General features: G+C 40.9%; 1 protein-coding gene across 1 annotated transcript in view; it reads right to left on the reverse strand.

The window, feature by feature from the left end:
- Positions 1–258: 258 nt before the first annotated feature.
- Positions 259–22,684, reverse strand: part of SLC2A12 (solute carrier family 2 (facilitated glucose transporter), member 12) — a 29,832-nt gene continuing 7,406 nt past the window's right edge. Inside the window, exons 2-4 of the mRNA XM_009081281.1 lie at positions 20,798–22,117; positions 2,554–2,676; positions 259–395 (exon numbers count right to left, since the gene is read on the reverse strand). Coding sequence (XP_009079529.1) covers positions 259–395; positions 2,554–2,676; positions 20,798–22,117 — 1,580 coding nt within the window. The remainder of the gene's footprint in view (positions 396–2,553; positions 2,677–20,797; positions 22,118–22,684) is intronic.

Below are 22,684 nucleotides of genomic sequence, written 5' to 3' on the forward strand. Positions count from 1 at the left end.
CCTAGCAAAAAGGGAGCCAGGCCTGGCTGCAGGTATTTTTCACAGCAGTGCTGTAAAAACCATCTCTTTAGAACCAGTTCTTCAGCAACACAAAATGTTTGCTTGGTCACTGATATCAACATATGCAAGCTCAAACCTTGAGAGAATCTGATTTTTCCAGAAAAAAAGAAACCCACACCATTTCCTTTTTTTATAGCATGCAGCACTGAAAGATTTGGTCCTTCTGACACCTGAGGCATGCAGTCACACACTCAGTACTTACTGTTTAGCTAGTTCCATGGATATTTGTTCCAAAGAGCATCCTTTTGTCTCTGGTATAAACATGATAACAAAAGCCAAGGATGCTAGGCTCATTATCATGTAAATGAAGCAGACCCAGGACAAGCCAATGAGCTCTAAAAAGGAAGAAAATATGTCTTTTAAAATTTTTAAATATTGCAATTTTTTGTTTTGTTTCTGTTTATAGGATACAGCCCCTAATGCACAGGAGAAGTTAGAAAGAAGCTAGGGTGTACCTCTTAGTTCACATAGCTTGAAAAAGAAGACTGGCTTTGTTTTTTCTATTTCTCCTTATGAAAGAAAATTGATGAGCCTATATTGACCCACTTAGCATGAGCATATTGGTTCATTTTGTTTGTGGTCACCCTGGATGAAAACAGTGAGTAGCCATAGTTACTGGTTTGTGCGAAGGCAGCTGGGATCACGAGCACCTTGAATGTTTGCCTGTGTCTGGTTTTGATGCACATTCTTTCATGGAGCAAATCCAAGCATTTTCACACTGTTACAGTTGTCTCTAATCCTCCCTGCCTGTCAGTTCCCATCATTTCCACTGCGAGTCATGAGTTCTGTGCCAGAAAGTGATCCAAGAGTGAACTCCTAATGGGGCCAGCCAAGAACTAGTGATTTTCCAAGCCTGCAGTCCAGGGGGAGGTAGGTCCTCAGGCTGGGACATACACTCTGCAGTCCCTGGAAAATAAAGTCTATACAAACCCAACAGGCTACTGCCCTTTTCCCTGCTAAAATGAAGCCAGACATTGAGTTGAGATGTTTTTCAGTTGTGTCATGAGCTAAAAATTGCAGCTGAAGCTTCTAATCTAGCCAGTATCTTCTACATCATATACCTAAGTGCATGTGCTGCTGGTCACCGTGACTTCCATGGGTATTCACTTGATGAGAGAATTTCCAATTCTGCCTTTCTGCCATAGACTAGGAATGCATATTTTCTTGTACTTACACTTTTATAAATCCAGATTAGACCCAGTTAAGCCAACAGAGTTACTGTGGCTTTACAGTCATTGAAACTGAGACCAGGATAATGGTGAGGTGTGCATTAACAAGTAATGCTGCATGACAAGAGGGGACCTACAGGTGAAACAGTTGATCCTGAGGACCTGAGGTCTGCACTGTCTGGTTTTGGGGACACTTCCTCAGGAATATCTCTAATCTGGTCCAAGGACTGATCAGATTTTGCAGCTGGAGTGCATTCACTAAGCATTTTCTCAATTGGTTTTGTCCAAAAACTTGTGCAGTTCTGTGATGCAAACTGAAATGCACTGAGTGGGGGCAACTAGATGATTTCCTTCTGAAGAGAATCCTTGATATAACTAAAGCACTAGTGTGGGCAAAATGAGTTTTAGCTGGCATATTTTTCCTGGTTTTAATCAAGATAGTACTTAGGATGTTTTTGTGGGGTTTTTTAATATTTTTTTTAAGAAAAGAAAACACAAATGTGAACCCCATTACAGTCACAGATCACACTCATTTTCAATCCATCTCAAAAAACACCTAATGGGCTGAAAACCACTTTGACGTTTTGTGGGTTGATTGTCTGTCTCTGGTGGAGAGTAATGTAGGGTTAAAGAAAAACTGGGATTTCTGTGCCCTTATATATTTTGATTTTTGGCACATATTTTCCTCAGAATAAGATTGAAAATTTAAATTTGGAAAACTTTGTATAAAATAAAATTAGAAAATAATAATTGCCAATTAATATATTTCAGCATTAACCTTTTCCTTTGGTTATCATCACATAAGAAGTTACTATTATGGTAGTTTACTTTATTGCATTAAAATGTGAAATATTTTTACCTTACAAAGACTTTTTTTCCTAAAGAAAATTTTCTCAAAGCCAGGACATTCCTGTGAAAAGGGATTAGTTAAATCAGATTACCTTTAAAAATGTCTGATCAGAAAAGCTGTGATCTGATCTAGAGCAGAACTTCAATGGACTTCAGAAGATGCAGGACTAAATCTTAAATATTACGTATTTTCAACCTACTAAGGCAATGGTGTTTTTAAGAGCTGAATTTCACAGCTTGTGGAGTTGATATGGAAGGTGATCTGACAGCCAGCACTGTAAGGCTGCAATTACTAGCACAAACTTAGAAAGATGTGCTGGAAATGATGAGGTTACAGCAACAAACAGCACATAAATGGAGATCTGAATTTGGCTCCTGGGGCATCACAGCTGCAATTTTAGCAATGTTTGTATAGGAAAGATCCATTTTGCCAATTAGGAGAATGTCAGCTTGGAAGGACACAGAGAAATCTTACCAGTTACAGTCAAAAACGTCAAGGAGATGAGGAGATTTATACCCCAGTTCATGCTAGATGTCAAAGCCATGGCCCGTCCTCTGATCCCACCAGGGAAAATTTCACTCAGGACCAGCCAGGACACTGAAATAGAATGAAAAAATAGTAGTCTTTGAAAGGATGGCTTTCCATGCTGCAAATCTGGATAGTCCATGAATTCAGGTGAGGCCACCTGAAAGAATAAGGTGATTTTCATTGCTGTTAAGTTTGTGAGGACCCACACTCTGCAGGCAGCATGTGCAGCAGTCAACATCACCCCAGGTCACCATCCCTTCATCTCTGCCCAGTGGGTGCCTGAGCCAGTGGTGGGTGGCACTGGACAGGGGATGTGAGCTCTGGCTGCACAGCTGTGTATGAAAGGGAGCTCTGACTAAATAACTCGAGTGACATAACACTAATGAAAGTGGGGTAGCAAACCAGAGCAATCTTCAGCCTCAGAGCGGCACTGTGTGTTTATGCCACCTTATAAATCAACCTGCCACACTGAAGCATGCTGGCTATTCCAGCCCTGTGCTGCATATAAATGATATTGCTGAGATATGAATGAAGAGAGAGGGACTGATTTTTGACTCCTTCTTATCACACCACACTACACCACTGGTGATCTAAATGCTGGTGTTGCTAGCTCACAAAAGTAAATTCAGACATGAAGAGCTGGCTGTGTAATCACCTTGATAGCAAGAGGGGAAAAGAAAAAAAAAAGACAAAGAAAAAAAAGATACCACATTTTTTGCACCATTCCTGGTTATTAGAGAACAAAACCCCACAAACAAACAAAACCAAACCCCAGCCAAAAACCCTCTCCTCCACTTCCTTTTGTTGATAAGCAAGATGCTTTAGCAAGAAATTGCTGTGTGAAGAGGTTGTGGCTTAGCAGATGACTGGCACAGGAGCAGAGAGGTACAAGTGAACTGTGTCTTCAGCCCCTTGGACATGGCCATTATATATTGCTCCTCTGTGGTGTTTCTGCAAAATGACAGATGGGACACTTGCACTGGGCAGTCTTAGAGTTACATTTTAAAAACAAGCTCCTGTATGTGCAAGTGTGTTTCATGCTGGACTATTCCTGCAGATGCTTGTAGAATTCCTGTGTGATAGTACTGGTAAAGGTAGAAAAGAAAAAGGTGCCCCAAAAGGAGACTAGAAAGGACTAGCTGACAGGGGAAAATAACCCTGAGCCTTTCAACAGAACAGATTGATGCAAAGTCTAAATTTCTTTGTCTCAGTGATTTGAATTCAGCCACATTAGGATTAAAATAAAGGTTAAAAGAATTTAAATCCACACTCTGCTGGGCATAAACCAACCACCAGGAATAAAGCAGCATTCTGGGCACCAGAGGATGGATCATGCCACATCTGAAATGCGTGGCAGCTTCAATACTGTGCATTTTTCCAAGCACAGACTGGCGCTTTCAGGCTAACTATAATTTGTCTGGAGGTTTGAAACCTGTTTTTTTCCTGTTAAGAAATCAAAATACTTGAGGATCTGCGTCAGCCACAATTCAGACAGATCCCACTGACACACCAGGACTGTTCTTCACATCTGCTAATGAGCAACTTCCACTGGCATGGCTCTGACCTCTCTTAAGCTGGCAAGGAGTGGATAGGCTTATTCCCCATGGAGAAAGAGCAGTTGTAGAAATCTGACACTTACTACAGTCTGTTTATCCCTTTCCCAAGCTGAGACAGCAATAACGATCGATTCTTTGCTTTTAGCACCTCTCTGGGATTGTGTTTACTATTTGTACCTTTGCCAAAAAGCAGCAGCTGCTGTAGGTATGGCAGGGATCTAACTTTCTCTGGGGGAACCAGCAACTAGATTCAGGCTTCCGCTCATAATGACTTCTGCTACTTTGTGTGCTGTGTGTACACAGCACTGCAGAAATTTAACCTGCACATTCCCAAAGTCACTGCTGAGTCAACTATGTGCTCTGCCTTCGCCATCCTAAGCAGTGGCATTCTACAGGGAAAATGAGCCTATCCTTGAAAAGAGGATCCAAATACCACTCCACACTCCCTGCCCTCCATCCGCTGTGTAATCTAACAAAATTTCAAAAAGATGCTGTGACAGTAATCATATTGTGCACACTCAATAGTTTTCAATGTCTGCTCTGGCCATCCTCAGCTGGTGTTAGTGGAATGGATGGGAAAAGAGCTGCTGCCCTCCAGATCAGATGCAGGTAAGAGATGAAGCTAAGGGCTAGACAGCACGAATCTCTGTGCTATATTCAGCAACTGCGGGATTTGTTGCTGCAGGCAGTAACTCACCTTTGCTGACCTGCAGTGCGTTGTATGTTGACAACAGTTGAGAAAAATTGTGCAGTTTAACAGTCCTTTGTTATGGTACAACTGAGAGAAAAGAACACCCACTGCAAATGCAGAAGAAAACATAGCATTGGATCAGAAAACATAACTGTTTCATTAAATATCACAGAAACTAGATGTCCTGACATTCCTTGCCCAAGTGGGAAGAGCAGAGGATTCAGGTATACAAACAGTCCCTTGACCAGGATGGTGACATTCACCTCTAAACAAAGTCACAAGGACTTTGTGAATTTACAGGCAGGAAACAGAATAATAATGGAAGGCTGACTGAATTGCATAATGGAGCACAGTGCTAGAGTACATTTTAGATACCAGAGATGATGGTTTCTTTTAGCACTTTGCCTGAGCGCTAAAAGAGCACTTCTCTCACTTAATGAGAGAAGACAAATCATGCTTCATTGCTGAGCATGGGCAGTTCAAGATGCAACTGTGACCAAATTGTTCTATTGGTTATAACATTTAAAGCTCAGTATTCTTGTAGAAATGGAAAAGCCAAGAGCCTACCACATTTTGTTTCAAAATGAGAACAATATTAGCATAAACCTTCTTTCTAAAAGAATGGAGAATATTTAAATTACCTGGTTAGAGCTTTAAAATACACATACACCCAAATAAATGAGAAACAGCTCAGCACAGGTAAACTACTGAATGAAGAAAACTGTTAGAAATAGGAATGTCCCTTTTGTAAAGGTGTGCACTGTGTCCAAGCAAAGAAAACACAGCATGATTCCTGAAATGTTACTTGCAGTACCATCATCAGGCAGCCAAGTGTTTTGAGAATGTGCCGGCTGAGAGGCCAGGGATGGAGGAGTTGACATGCCAGCATTAAAGAAAACTTTCTATTGTGATGCAGGAAGGGGTCACCCTGGTAGACTGTACCAAGCTGCTGTTTGGAGCTAGGATAAAGCTAAGTAATTTCAGCTGGAAAGGAAGATACGTACAATGTCTTGAAGAAGAGTCCTGGGTAAAAGGAAAACCATGTCTCTGAAATAGCTAAGGAACATGAGGTTCAAAACAAATGAGCCACTGTGCTTTTCAGTCTCAAAGAGCTTTGATGAAGTTGTGGAACAGAAGATGAGCTGTTCCCAAAGGTCAGTAACTGTTTCTTACAGGAAACAATGAACATGGCCAGTTTTTACAGTAGAAGATGATTACTAGATCTGCTCAGTATATTTCCACATCTCTCAGGAAAAGGAGGTGAATGTATGTGCAAAACTTACCAGTGGTACAAAATTATTTGGGATAATAAAAATGAAGAGGATCATAAAGAATTGCAAAAGGATCTCAAAATATTGGATACTTTGAAAAATGACCTATAAAAGTCCTTATCAACACACACAAAGTAATATGTAAGGAGAAAAACAGCCAGCAGTGCACACACCAGCCCTGCTTGGGACAGAAGTGCTAAAACCTCCACGAGCATATCAGGACAGTGATACCGAGAAGTAGACTGAAAGCAGGAATTGAGCAGTTAAAGCTAAAAGCATAAAGAATAACTTTACTAATAGCACTATTTCAGCTTAATTAGCAAAATGGCAAGGATTGCATAGCGCAGACAAGAAGTTTCACTAATGGTATTGTTGTGGCTTAGTTGGCGAAACGATGCACCTAATCTATAAGGCAGTAGAACTAACTAGACTCAAACCTTGGCAGTAGAAGGAAAACTAAGACCGTATAAGGTGTGGAATGACGAAACAAAATGTACAAGATAGAGGCAAGGTCAGCAAGGAATGCAAAACTGTACAAAGGGGTAAACGGTTGCATAATAAGGGTGTCCAAGGGGTACCTCCAAGTGGAGGTGCTTCATCTTCACGACCACCGAACGCCCACCAGGACCATGGGACTGATGCCAGGAGGGAGGAGATGGAGGAGGAGTATATGATAATGATTTCCAAGAGCTAATTGTAATAATAACCACCCATTCCTGGAAATAATGAATATGTATGAGCATTTAATGTATATAAACTGTGAAGTTTCTGTCCCTGGTTGCACAAGTTTGGTGGAGCGATCCCCCTTGTGCCCAGCGCTGAATAAACAAATACCTGCTACTCAGAGATACAAGTCTGTGAGTAGTTCTTTCCCTGCCTTTTCACAGCATCAGCTCCACAAGGCAGAGGTTGTGGCTGCAAAGATTTGGCAATTATTAGGAAGACAATGCTGAATGTGCCACTGAGCATGCTGTGCCTCTGTGTTCATCATGTTGCATGCTGGTTTGGTCAGCTCATAACTAGATGAGCCAGAGAGAGTTGTCTAATGGGCTATGCAAAGAGCAGTTAAAGAGCCAAGGACTCTTCATCTTAGATAACGTACAGCAGAAGGGAACACAGTTGCAGTAGAAATGATCAGAGGGAGATTTTTGAAACTGCAAGGGACAGCAGTTAGGTGAGGTGGGAAGATGGGCTTTTTCAGACAATGTCCCTTTCAAATATGGAACTTACTTTCACATGATGCTTCACATGTGAATAGTATTGGTGAATTTAATCATTAAATGCTGGATGTTAAAACATTATTTCTCTGTATATGTGAAAAAGATCCATTCAGAAGTGTTGTTCACAATAGTAAAAATAAATACTCAACGTTTTTCTTGAAGTTCTCTAAAATACAGATAGGCAGAAGAACACACTGCACATGCTGCATGAGCCTTTTCTTCTGTATTATCCCTCAGCAGTGTTGCTGGCTATTGTTGGAGACAGGGTAACTGATTGAGTGGTCTTTTTGTTTGAGTCAATTTGGCCAGCTTAATAATGAGCTTTTACTCAGGCCATGAGCAAACAGATGTTTCAAACTCCCATGTGATTTCTTCCATACTTCCTTAGTTTACAGCTATCCAGTAAATTTTTAAAAATAAATAATTTCAAATTAAAAAACTTGCATCAGAGAAGCAGAAAAATCTGAGAATATCTGAGAAATACCATGAGCTTTATGGTGCTCAACATTCAGGTGAGGTACATGAATGAAAAATGTCCTTGTTTTGACCTTTTTCCTGCCAGGAGGCAGAAGCAAATTGGAAGCTGCTCAGCAGCTCTCATTAATGAAATATTAGATTCCCTTGGTATTCATTTGCTACTTAACATTTTTTCCTTTCCTATACCTGCATTGTGTGAGATCAGATTCTTTATGGTGAGATTTAGAAAGTGGCCATTGCAATAGTTGAAATAATTCAAGTCTCTGAGGTATAAACTCTGGAAAGAGATTAAGTGGACTTAAAGCTTAGGAGGCAAGTAGGCAGAAGTATGTAAGACTTTGAAAGAGAGGACTGGGTTTTTACAACACGAGGTCCAGGGGAAGATAAGGAAGGGATTATCCCACCAGTAATGCAGACAGAACATCTAAGAACATGTAAGAAATGATCAACATTGGGGAAAGATGCAAGCAAGCCACTGAGAAGCTGCCATGAGAGGAAAGAAGCCAAAGGAAATGGTTAATGACTGGCTTTTCCAACACCAGATTCTTTTTCCACTCTTATGAAACACCACAGGTTTTTCATTTGCCTAGTTTCTGGCACTGTTGAGTATTAATACAAATAGCCAGGTGACCCACTACTTCCCACCACAGGCCTGATTCATCACTAGGAGATGGCACAAGTGTAGTGTGCATGATGATGAGGTGTGTACCTGTGAGGACATGCAGCTCTGGGACATACATGGGATTTGGGGGGGACATGCCTGCTGCTGTCATGCACCAGCACTGTCCACACAATGCAGCCCCAGCAAAGGGTTTTGCAGCAGTTCCAGTGAAGGAGTTCTGGGAAGCTGGCAAAAGTGAGGGATGCTTAGATGGGAAAGAAGAGAGGTGAGAGAGACTTTGTCCTTTTCAAAAGCAGATAAAAGATGGATGACCCCAGAAAGTGGACTGAAACTTTGCTCATGGTCTTGTCCAAGAGGCCAAAGCAGACAATTGTGACTGGTGTTAAAAATCTATGACTTTGCTTAATGAGAGCTGTTTTTCCCTCTGGCTCTGCCCCATAATATGAGACTGAAGGGGCTGCTCCAAATTAATAACTGGCAAATATAGAGCAAATAGCAGCTGTCTTGCTTTGGAGAGCATGTAAGCTGTCAGCAGGGTACCAGCCTGACAGGGTCGAGCCATACCCTGTGTGCACACATTAAAAGGAGTGGAATTGCTGTATTGCTGAGAGATGCAGGAATCAGGAGAAGGCTCAGCTAATCTCATGCCTCTGGCTGCATCCTGATCTCTGCAGATGAAGGCAATAAATATGTACCTCATTCTATGGCTTTGACGGTGCTTCACTCCAAGCAGCTTTATGACCACTGGTTGCAAGATACCTGACACCACTGATAATCCAAAAGGAGATGCTGTGGTGTGGCAAATGTAAACTCTTTTTCTTTTCTTCTGGTACACTACAATTATGTTTCTAATGGTTAATTCTTTAGGCTGACTCCTTGCAGTAACATAGATTAGGACAAGTGGCATTTAATCCTTTTTTCTCTGAGGCTGTATCAGAGTACATAAAAATTGTTGTACAGTGTTTGTATTATTTGCATCACTATCTAACAGACAGGCTGAACACTCATGTGCTTTTTTGAGGAACTTTGCAGTGGACCACTGAAATCACCCTTCACTCATGCACCCTCCAGTTATCATCAGAGCAGCAGGAGGATTTTGGGGCAAGAGATTGATTCCAATGCATTACCTCCTTCCCCTGTTTTCTGGGCCACTTGAGGAGAGCAGTGAGATGTAACTCACCTCTGATTTTCCCCAGACATCCTTCCTCCTCTAACCTTCTCACCACTGTAAGCCTGCATTTAAATGCTCTTTTTTTTCACTATTTGAATTTTCATCTCCATGAACTTGAAAGAACTGTAATGCCTTGTATGGGCAAGCTGTTACATATATTAATCTATTTTCAGTAATCTTCAATTACTGTCCAGTTTCATCTTGAAAGAATAGTCACAAACATGCAGAGCTTTTGCGTAGGTTTACAAGTAGTAGTGATACACGTATAAGGATCTAGAAATGGCAGAATTCTTTTAGTTAATGTGATTTGTAACCCATCATGCCCAATAAAAGTGCTCAGCAGCAGATATATTAGTATTGTCCTGGTTTCATCTGGGAGAGACTCCATTTTCTTCTCAGTAGCTGGCACACGTCTGTGTTTTGGATTTAGTATGAGAATAATGTTGATAATATACTGATGTTTTAGTTATTCCTAAGTTTCGCTTATTCTAAACCAAGGACTTTTCAGTTTCTCATGTTCAGTTTCCCATTCACAGTAAGGAGGTGCCCAAGAAACCGTGAGGGAATATGGTCTGGACAGTTGATAGGACCTGCCCAAGAGGACATTCCATTCCACAGAGCATTATGCCCAGTATATAAACTGAAGGGAGTTGGCTGGAAACCAACGACTGCTGCTTGGGGACAGACTGGCCCCAAACCCCAAGTATTATTCTTACATGTTCCTTTTTTTTTAATTATAAACTGTTCTTATCTCAACCCATGAGGTTAATCTCTTTTTTTCTCAATTCTCCTCCGTACAGGGCAAAGGGTGAGGGAAGGAGTGAACACACAGCCGTGTGGTGCTTAGTTGCTGACTGGGGTTAAACAACAAGGATGCACCGCAGCTTTACCATAGGCAAATATGTAATAGCCTGGACCACTTTTCAGGTTCCGTAATAAAAGTTGCTTTGAACTGATGTATGAGATGACAATCCTTTTTGCAAGTGGATATCACAGCCACTGTGTCTCTGTCACATCCTTTGTTATGTAGGCACTCAAATATTCCCATCAAGATAGAACAACTTGCAGGGCAGAAAAAAAGGCAAAAAGAGAGAGAAAAAGGAAAAATTAAAACAAGCTTTCAAGGGATAATGTGCTTATTATAATAAATCAGTTCTGTCATTCAAAAAAAAAAAAAAAGAAGAAAAAAAGGCCTTTTAATTAAAACCTGAAATGTGTATTCCTATTTGTAGGTGTTTATTTTTTCAGAATATTGGATCCAGGATAATCCTTTGAGGCATTTGCAGAGGAATAACTGCAGAAGCCAGAGGGTCTAATTCATGAGGAAGTTGTATGTGAATTAGTTCAGCTTATCACATATTTCACTTCTAAAAAGTATGCAGAGGAGAAATTACCCAGTTGGGTGGGGTAAATGAACTTGTTTTTCCAGTATCCAAGGGCTAATGTTGGTCCTTGAGGGGATGCACAGCAGAAAAAAACCTGTTGGGACACAACAACTGGGGGTAATTTAAGCTTTTGCTCTTGCAAAACAGATTCATACACATACTTCACAAAATTCCCAGTGGAAAGGCTAAGCAACCTTTTACAGCTGTGACTTATTTAGTGAGAGGCCTGCAGTGATCCAGTTTTTTCAAGTTCCTCTCTTGTCACTGCTGCTCATGGTTTGCTGGAGGAAGGCAGCCTGGAGGAAGGCATGAAGGCTCTGGGTCCAACCACCACAAAGTGTAATTTAGTTCTTCTTTCATAAGAGTTTTCTGCTCTTAGGGTTGCTTTGCAAAGGCAAGAGAAGCTGGGTGCCCTCCTGTGTCCCCTTTCGCTTTGAGAAAATCTTCCTGGCTCTCCTCCCAGAGCTCAATGTGACACAGAAACTCAGATGCCATGAGAGAAACAGTCTCCTGACTTTATTCACTGACTTACCACACTCTCTGTGCTTTGGCTGCTAGTCTCACCTTCCTCAGCAGTGGTTTTAACATTTTAACCCTTTTGGCATAACTATTTTCTCATACTTTATAATACATGTTTTAGTTTCATGAACTTTACAAGTGAAATAAAATACTAACTTCGCACTTGAAGTCCTACTGACAGTTCTAGTCTTTGCACAAAGCTGACCAAAGATCAGCTTGCCTCTAAAACATTCCTCCCCAGCCCTCTCTCCCTAAGGAAACTGGATTTTATGAAGCTTGACCTGCAAACTTTTTCACAAATTACAGTGTCACCATGATCTCCTCTCCCAGAACCTGGTCAAGGAAACAAATGTGAAGTCTTTCTGTGTTTCTTATATGATTATCAAAGGACACTATTATGTACTGAATGCTTAAATGCCACACTTAACCTAGAAAGTAAGAAGGGCAAATTTGGCTAACAATAGGCAGCATTGACTATTATACCAAAGCTTGTACGAGAGGATATGCTAGACTCACTTGATAGTGCACCACTTTACAGAAGATAATGTCCCTGTGGAACAAAACAGGATAGGTAGGCCCAATTAGTAGTTAGAATCACAGAAATATTAATTTTCTAGGTTTTTTTTTAATAAAGTGAGTCTGGCAGTAAAATGCTTAGTTTTGACCAGTGACTACTAAGTAATATGAGCTGAACTTTAAAACTATGCCTAATTTTAATCACAGGCACCATTCCTATTAAGCAGTACCTTTGTGTCAATAGGTTTATTAACACAGAACACTTAGTAAAGAGATATTTATATAATCCAGAGCACCAAGATCAGAATACTGCCTCAAATTGCTTTTTAAGTGGAGCGTAATATGCCAAACCACAGGTAGTTCTTGGAGGGCCAAATTTTGTGCTCAGCAACAGCAGATTGAACTGTGTCTTTGCAAAGACACAGGCATACTGGCTGGGGTATGGTGTTGTCTCCCTCTGTCCACAATATCAAGGACTCTGTCTCTCAGAAGGCAAAGTTCTTGCCCTGATCTACCAAGACTTTCCCTCATTAACATACTCATAGTTATGAACAGGAATAGAGATGTCTGTGAAAATGATGTACACCTTAATATGTAGTTTAAATTCAGTCTCGGGGTTGAAATATAATAATAAATAATAAAATAATTAAGAAGCTCCCACTGATATTTCCCTGTCTCATTACTGCAAAAGCTTTTTTTTATTGCTTATGAACTTTTTGACACCTAAAAAGCCTCCCAAACTTGTAGGTTTTATTAATTTAGGATGAACCTATTTAGTATTTTATAGAGAACACTTCTGTAATTTGAAATCCTGTAATTCAGCATCCAACTATCCTAAAAATATCTTAAATTGGCTCACACTTCACTACTACCAATCAGCTTGTGAAAAGGTAAACTGGTTCCTGGGATAGCTGACATGTTAACAAGATCAGATAAACCTTGATTGGACCAAGAAAATAGGGAGAAGTGAGCAATTCATAATCCTCACTTTATTTTTCATTTTGGCATTCCTTGTCTTTCTTTAGCATCTTGGTAGTACAGACACAGTGTGAAATAAAGGCCACATGAGCCATTATTTGAACAGCACAGGAATTATGAATTAGATAAATACTAGGAGTGTCACATTCAAACCACATGGATGCAAGGATTAAAAGAGGATTCAGGAAAAATAAACGGCGCTAGGAATTTTGTCATAAAACAAGGAATCCAAGATCATTTTTTTATTATCTAAAATAGGACTTTCTGTACTGTTTCTCAGTGAAATATGCACATTTCAAGGTTTATTATCCTGATTAAAATCCAACAAAATATTTAAACACTTGCTTGATTTTGAACACTTGATTTAGTCCCCACCACTATTCCATTTTTCAGAGTAAAACAGAAAACAGTGTCAAATTGATGCTACTCATTTCTGTGAAATTTAAGACCAGGCCACAGCTGCTCTGAAAAATGTAGAAGCTCAAAAATAAAACATTGCAAACAAATGTCATTCAAGGCAATGCTGAGCATGCATGCCAGTTAGCATCAGATTCATGTGCACTATAAATTAATACTATAATCACATGTTTTGTAAAAGCCTGAAATATTGCTCTAGCATCAAAAATATTGATGTGAGTTCTAGACACCCAAATATTTTACCAGTGTTTTCCAAGCCAGTGCAAAACCATACAGCTTACAATATTTCAAAACACAGGAGCAACCAACTAAATCCATGGAGGGTCAGGATTCCCACACTGATGTTTCTCATCCCACAAGATTTTCCAGTTTCAGGTCAAGAATTTGGTGGCCAGGATTAAGACCAAGAGCACTGAGGGGCAGAGAAAAAGCAGTACTATGCAATCTAGAGTGTAAGGGTGGCAAGAGATACCTCTGGGATCAAGCCCCTGGGCTGTTTAGTGTCATATGTGAAAACAGCTGTTCGGGGTGTTGTTACAGGTGCATTTAGTGACTGAAGTGAAAGACACGTAAAAGGATCAACATTTAACTGTGCTGATGTATCATACTTTAACTCAGGTAGCCATTTAATCTAAGAATCAGATGACCAAAGTCAAGGGGTCTAAATTTGTCTCCAATGTAGTTCTCTGCACTTTAGGGGTGTGCTCTAGCTTGGAGTTTTGGCTTGCTTAATCCAACAAAATACAAAAAGAAAGATCATCACAGACCACATTAGATTATATAAAAATGACAGTGATGGGTTGAAGATGGACTTACTTCCTTGTTCACCTCTATGGATTTCACTTTTTTTGTGAACCTTTGAGCTTTCTTCCATCCTCCTTGATCTTTCTTGCCTGATCCTTCTTCCTTCTCCCCCACTGTATCCAACATGGGTTTAAAGCTGCATTTAAACTGCTCCAACGGCTCACAATAGGATGTAGAGAAAACAAGTGGGTTTTCACATGGGAATAGAATAGAATAGAATAGGATAGAATAGAATAGAATAGAATAGAATAGAATAGAATAGAATAAAATAGAATAGAATAGAATAGTTCAGTACAAAGGGACCTACAGTGATCATCTAATCAAACTGCATGACCACTTCAGGGCTCACCAAAAGTTAAAGCATGTTATATATGGAATGCTATCACACAGTCTAGTTTAGCTTCCTGATCACCCTAAAGTCCCTAATAGCCAGTAAAGAAAGGAGTATTGTGCCAAAGGAGAGGTCAGAGAGCAGGGGTCTGAAAGTCCCCCTGGTGAGGGGAGAAAACATTTCCCTTTGATGATCATTTGAGGAATCTGGCTCCTGCACCAGTTAGATTTTCAAACATGTTGAAACATCTGTTCCATTTTAGGCATAGATTAGCTCAGTTTTAAAGCATTCATTCAAGCTGATATAAATTTAACTCAGATATACTCAATATGGCAAGTCTGCCTAGGTTTAAGCTAGAAATGGATATCTGTCATCCCAAACTAATCTTTCATCAGTAAAAATTTGCTCCTAAGACTTGCCCTCACTAGGGACTTGTCATTACTGCCTTCCCTGCATGAGTTTTGTTCCTCACAGGGCTGACAACCCACACAGTGAGCTCCCACAGCAGTGAGAGAGTTTATCATAGCATGGCTTGCCAGAGAGCATAGTGACTGCACCTTCTTGTGGGTATCCAGGCTGGTGAACATGAAGCCACAATCCCAGATCCTTCATGTGGGAGGAATTTAATCAGTGTGAAACTTGTGAACTAAGGATAGCTTGGTGGTCTGCCACCCTTCCCTGCACTAGGATCATAGGGGTACTCAAAAACCAGGGCCCAAGCATTGAAGTTAAGCTGAATGGAAATCAGGGGCACAAAGGTTTTTAGTAACAGGTAACTCAGAAGGAAAGCCATTTCCCTACTAAGCCTTGGTCATGAGACCAGTTTTCCTGAGGAAGAAAGTGACTGTACTGATCACAAGCCCCATGTTTGTTCGCCTGCCTGTAGACCCCTCTCTTGTAACTGCTCCAACAGCTTTGAGTCTGCCTGCTAACTTCAGCCAGACAGCTCTAAGTGCCTCTGAACCTACACACAGAGACGAGGGAGATGTTAAATGTCCCAAAGTGCAGGAGGAGCTTCAGTCTGAGGTGGCTGTGAGCCAGCAGCTGAGAGTCCATAGGGAAGACACCGTGGAGGGAACATCTCTCCCCAAAGTTGCCCCTCATTTTGTGGGTCCTGTGCCCACCCTCCCCTAGTACATTGGTCCACAGATGTGCTTCACCTCCACTGCAGGTCTGGACCTCACAGGCCTGGGCACTAGTTGAGTGGTCCCACAGCCAGCTGATCCCCTGTTTTGTGGGCAATGTGCTCACTTCAGAAGTTAAAATGAAAGACTTCTGTGAATGAAGTAATAAGCATGCAATGTTTGTCCAGTTTTCCAATCAAAATCATAGAATCATGGAGGTTGGAGGAGACCTCTAAGATCATCAAGTCCAACCATTAACCTGACACTCTGCTGTAACCCCTTACCCTAATCCATATCCTTCAGAGTCAGATCCAGATGTCTCTTAAGTACTGCCAGGAACGGTGACTCCACCACCTCCCTGGTCAATCTATTCCAGTGCCTGGCCACCCTAACAGTGAAAAAATTTTCCAAACTTGTAATCTGAATCTATCCTGTCTCAGCTTATGACCATTCCCTCTAGTCCTCTCCGTGCAGGCATGGCAGAAGAGACCATCCCCCACCTCTCTACAACCCCCTTTCAGGTAGTTATAGAGAGCAATGAGGTGACCCCAGAGCTGCATCTTCTCAAGGCTAAACAAACTGTATTCTCTCAGCTGTTCCTCACACGACATGTTTTCTAGACCCTTTATGACCCTCATTGCCCTTCCTGTACTCACTCCAGTGCCTCAATGTCCTTTATAAAGTGAGGTGCACAAAACTGAACACAGTACTTGAGGTGTGGCCTCACCATATAATATCCCAGTCTGAGAAGGCTTCCCATGGATATTTAATTTCACTATTTAACTTTTTTTATCAATGCCAAAGCACTGCCAGTCCTACAAGCACCCACTCACAGGAGTTGTGTTTCAATGGGACTGCAACAGCTATGTGGAAAAGCAGGGTTTGCACTAAGTTCTAAATCCCTCCTCCAAGACCCTATTATGCACTTCTCTATTGACCACAAGTATGTTGAAAATATATTTTAGATTTTATATCTACATGGATGGGTAAATGTGGTATTTCTTTGTGCCAAACCCAGAAGACATTTCTCCAACTGCAGACACTGACTTGCCTTGGGTGTGTTGTGGCCACAACTCTCTATGTGCCAGGGAGGCTCTGAATGCTTGGAGATGGGGCATCCCTGCAGCTCTGAGATGTCCCCTGAAAAAGGAGCTTGTGATGGTCTCCAGGAGAAGAACTCTGAGAGTTTAGCCCTTGGCTCTGGAGAGCCACACAAAGATGACTGATGCTCTAGGACATGAAGTAAGAGTATCTTCAGCCATAGGTTGGTAAAGACATACATTTTGGACTTTATGCATCTAAGTGGTTTTGAGGATGATTCATGCCATGAAATTGCCTAAGTTCCACTTGTAGGTGCTTTTGTTGATTTGCATCCACACACTTAGCATGAACTGCCGTGAAGCCAGTGGAGCTGATGTGATTTGCTCCAGAAGATTATCCCAGAGGTCATTGGCCAACTGCCTACATGCTTTTGCAGTTATACAGAAATGTGTTTAATGGACTGACAGAGGTGGAAGAGCTCTTTTGTGCAAGGCACCAATGCCATCCATGCAGTCCAAATGCACACATTTGGCATCCCCCTCTCATCAAAGGTAGATCACCTTGAACTTCACTCCCACAATATGTGTAAAGAGGTACTGCCCGAGTTCTTTGTTCACTTGCTTTTAAATTGCTAGAACAAATTCAGACTGGGAAAACAGATGCTCTGTTTGGTCCAGACTCAGTTTGCATTACATGCTTCTCAGCCTACAACTTGGAGCCACTCTGATTTCTATTTGATAAAGAGGCCTCTAGAGCACACTGCATCCCTCTATAATTGTGTATGGTGCTAATATCTCTCTTTTGGCTACTTATTGGTGAGATCACCTAGTGAGACCTCCTCACTCAGGGGATATATAGGAAAATATGAAGGGAAGTTAACCCTATTTAGTCTTTAGTCCTTAATGATGCAAAAGGAGATGATCAGGGCAGAGAAACAGATCTTTGGTAACTGGTTCCCTCTGACACCTGAATCTGAATTTTGTTCATTGGGTCCATGAGGAAAGAAGCAGAGCACTGGGCACCCACTCTGAGAGAGGTTATAGCTCCCCTATAGTTGTTAAACAAGAGAACTCTCTTGCACATGCTCCAACCAAATGCAAGAGTCACACACTTACAGCCTTATTTTGGAAAATTACTTTGATACTCCAGGAGTTTGCTTTCCTGGTTCCTGCACTTCATACCACACAATAATAATGACTGAAGGAGGTGATACCTCTTTATGAGAAAGGACCACTATTTTTTGCCCCTCAAGTGGTTTGAACCACATTTGAAAAATGAGATGCTCTGAAACTTTCAGTTAACTCTGTGTCATTTAGTAAGTGGTCATGTGTGGTCATGGCCCTGACTAGAATTTTTCTGTCTGCCAAATTAATTTCCAGGGTCACATTGAGCTTTTAGCTTGGATGATAAATTGGTGATCTACCTCCACACTGCACCCATCTCATTAACCTGCACTCACTGATCTCTGTGCAAGGCATAGCAGCATTTCTGTGAGACTCATATTTCCCCTGCACCTTCATCCATATACAGCAGGTTCCAATGCTTCTCCTTGCAAACATGCACTGAAAACAATGAAGAGCCTCTCTTGCACTCATCTTTCACATGGCAACCAGGGAGTGAATTCTTTACGGCTCTGCAGGCATCTTTCCCTGATGAGAACAACTGATCCTTGTTTGACCTTTCCAATACAAAGACAAAGGTAACTCAAGACAAACATGGGTGTCAAGTAAGTTCCCTTAACTAATGACTGCCTTGAAACACCTCCACAAACACCCCAGGGAGATGGCATGTGCCGTTCTGCAATGTGATGCAACATTGATTTGTTGCATCTACAAAACGTCCTCATAATTGTGTGAAATTGAGTGTGAACAAGCAGTTGAATCACAGTTCATCAAACATAATTAATCTGAAACAGAGCAGCAGAAGTACTCCTTTTATCTTGCCTAAGGGCTGATAATATAAAAACAGAGCACCCTAGAATCAAAAAAGTGTCTAACCAGATGCTTGCTAGTCTGTGAATTCTTTTGTAATGTAAAAATGACTTTTATCTCTCACTGTCTATTTTTGAGTGTTTTTATAAAAGGCAATAAATATATTTAGCATATGTTTGGTTCATTAAAAAAATCAATTTACTTCATGTAATTTGGAGACAAAAGAGAAATCATGGAAAAAATACATTTATAAATGTCTGTTATGGTAATCTGGACTGTAACAGTGTCTGCAGCCTTGATGCCTCTTTCCCATTGCAGAGTGGACAATGGCAAATGGTCTGGTCCAGACCACAGCCCAGATTCAGAGATTAATAACATCAATGTGCTAAAACTCTCTACTTTATATAAGCAGAGGGGCTCATTTTTTAAATTCTGTTTTTTTACACTAACAAAGGTTCACTGAGGATAAGAAAGCTAGGCTTTGAATATATATTCAAGGATCTGGCCTCCAAGCAGCAGATGTTGAAAGCTATATATGAGACACAAATTATATCATTGCATCCCAGCCCAGACTAACCGCAGTAGATTCTTTACAGATTCCAACAATGTCTTGGTTCTCCAACTCTTGCATTTTCTATATGTTGTAAATTTTAACTGAATAGTGTACTTTTAAATGCATGGAAATGCCTTAAAAGTACTTACCTTCAATTTGAAATACCTGTATCTCTCCTAGACTGGTCTTTCCTTGCTAGGCAAATACATCTGTCTGTTTAAATTGCCTCACTGTGGCTTTATTCTACATGATTTCTGTGTGCTGGAGCTCCAGTGGTCCCTGTTCTTTCCCATTTTTTGTTTGTGAGTGTGACTAGGACTGACTCGGAACCTGTTTACAGCAAGGTCATCAGGAAAGCAGCTTTCAACAGGAGGCCAAGGCTGAATGTGTAATCCTGCCCTAAGGGTCATTAAATGTATGTGTGAAACACCCAAGTAAAAGTTCAAGTAACATTTTCTTTCCAAGGTTTCATCCCTGGTTGTGAACCTATGTCATCAAAAGCAGAATCCACCCTCAAGATGATATTCAAGGGAAGGAATAATGCTGCAAAAACACAGTCAAGCTTGCTGCCCTGGCAATGAATGCTTATCTCATGCTGTTCTACCAGTGAGTAATGTTTAAAATAAATAAATACTGCAGGGGAGTTGCTGTTAGTGCAATTGTTGGGTTGTATTCTTGTGGCAAGCTTTTTATCATAATAGTACAGCAGGAGTACAGTGTGTTTGTAAGGCAAGTTTGAGCCAGGGTGCAAAAGTACATAAAGTCTGTTAATAAATTACAGACTGTGTGCATGTGGGTTTTGCATTGTGACTCAACCCCTTCAAAGTACAATAATATTCAAATGCAATTGAATTAAAACAGAATAAAATGGAGAGATTTACTTTCTAGTCCCTGGGAATGGCAGACGTTCTCCCCCGGAGAGAATGGGAACTGTGCAAGTGGGATGGCAGTTCCAGCAGAACCACAGCTGCAGTGATGTGCCTTTGTGTCCTTCCACTTATGTTGTTCAGCACAGGTAGTGGCAATGATACTACGGTTTGCTCATGAACTAGGATACCTTGAATGTCTCTCCTATATCTGAAGACTATTATATATAGTAAGGGAGACAGATCCTCAGCAGGACTCAGGCATTCATGGTTGGTATTTCATGGATTTGATGACTTCATACCATACAGAGGTTTACAGCTTATCATTATCTTGGGTTTATGAGTGAGCAGCAGCAAATGCCTACATCTTAACCCTCCCAATGTGAGGATACAATAGACTAGAAAGAGGAAAGATAGCCAGGAACCCCATAACTTTTCTGTACAAAGCTCACAGCAGTTCTTACCTTCACGGAAGAGGAAGCAGTTAATTTCACTTAACAGAAGGGAGATTAGGCCATTGACCTTAATGGACAGGACCTCTTTGTAAAAGTACTCCCCAGGCCCATCAGGATGATCTGTGACCACACCAGTGCATATTGGCAGCAAACACTGCTTTGCCCAATTTAGGAACCTCTTAATGCCAAGCTAGGCATATAATCCCAGCACTTAATAATGTAAGTAAATCATTACAAAGAGTTAGAAAAATTAAACACTTACTTGGTCCAAGACCTATGGAAAATGCAGCAACATAAACAAGCAGGCTGGCTAGCGAGAGCCATTTCAGGACAACAGGAACCTCCTCGCTTTCCATGTGAGACCCTGTTGTGCTTTTGCTTCCTGCCAGGGCAGTCTTGTTCAGTTCTCCTGTCCTGGCAACATCTGGGCTTCTATGTGCATCAAATGACAATCTTTCTGGTATAGCCATGCTAGAAAAGAGGTCCTTGAGACTCCCATTGGTGACAGTGAAATTTTCTGCTCTCTGGAGAATGACATCCTCTGGAGATTGGCTTCTACAGACCTTGGTGAAATTCACATGTATGTTACGGTTCACTAAGCCCATAGTGACCAATGATACTGCCATAACAGAAGAGCCAATACACAGAAATGTTTTACTTCCAACTTGATCCACAAAAACCGTGGCTGGGACTGTGCTGACCACTTTAACCACTCCAACTCCAGTAGAAGCCAGGCTAGCAGCTTCATTGCTCTGAAACCCGACTGACTTCAAAACAGTTGATGCATAAAATAAAATGTTGGGTTGCCCAGTTGTTTGCACAAAAAAGACTAAGGTGAGTCCTACAAACATTCGTGCCCTCATGTTGTTTTTTGAACAAAACAGGTCCAAGAAACTATACCGATGTTCATCTTTCAGGGAAGACTTAAGCACAGTAAGTTCTTTAGTAGCATCTGATGTTTCCCGGAGTCTCTCCAGTACTTTTCTGGCAGCTTCATCTTTATTTTTCATGACAAGAAACCGAGGGCTTGGAGGAAGGAAATACATGGCAATAGCTTGCAAAGCACCTAATGGAATCACAAGGCCAAACATGTACTTCCAGCCATGAGATACTCTGGCAAATGCATAATTTGAAATATAGGCAAAGAGAATGCCTATCACAATCATGAGTTCATTTAATGATACAAGGAGGCCTCTTCTGTGCTCTGGGGCGATCTCAGCAATATACACACAGGTTGCAGTCGATGATAATGATATGGAAATACCTATGGCAATCCGTCCCACAATAAGTATCTCATATGATTCATAGGGCAGTAAAATCAGACTCCCCAGCACAAGTAAAGAAGATGCAATAATAATAGCAAGTCTCCTTCCAAATCGGTCTATCAGAAATCCACCAGTAAGGGATGCAAATAAGGCCCCGAAAAGCAGGGAACTTACAATGATTTCCTGCTCCTTGCAAGAGAGTTCTAATATGCTGCTCATCTGAAGAAGAGCTCCAGAGATAAGGCCCAACTCATAACCCATCAGAAGTCCACTTATGGCAGCAATGGCAGAAGATAGAAAAGTAAATGTTCCACAACCTGAAATAAGAGAATAAAACACGAAGACTTGAAAGAGTGACTTCTGAAATGTTGTGACAATTAATAATAACTTTATTTGATATACCAGTTTAAAAAATCTACTTGTAACTTTAAGGTAAAGCAGTTAGGTGCATACACATCCAGCAGCAGCGGTGGCATAAAAAGCTATTTCTGAGAAGAAAAAGATAAAGCAACTCAGATAAAATCCTCTTTAATTTTAATGCTTTTGGGTACCTTATATTCCCTATCAGAATTCAATAAGGTTTTGATCAGGCCCTAAATATTTAAACCTTCTGCTTCAGAATATCATTGCAAAAAGCAGTGCTGGTATTACAACCTTTTGGTAAGAAAACAATTTTTGCCTTGAGACATTTTCAGAGTTTTTCCTGCACTGAATTGAAGAAGTCTTATCCACCTGACCAGTGTACCCTGGGCAAGGAAAGCAGTAATTTTGCAGCCAAAATGCTTCAACCTTCACTTGAATAAGTAACAAGTTTTCCCTCACCACTTATTAATTCCTTTACTTCACCTGACTATGCCATGAAGGATGCTGGTCCCAGTGTTTTT

This window comes from Acanthisitta chloris, unplaced genomic scaffold, assembly GCF_000695815.1.
Source record: "Acanthisitta chloris isolate BGI_N310 unplaced genomic scaffold, ASM69581v1 scaffold25398, whole genome shotgun sequence".
In the NCBI taxonomy this organism is placed as follows: Eukaryota; Metazoa; Chordata; class Aves; order Passeriformes; family Acanthisittidae; genus Acanthisitta; species Acanthisitta chloris.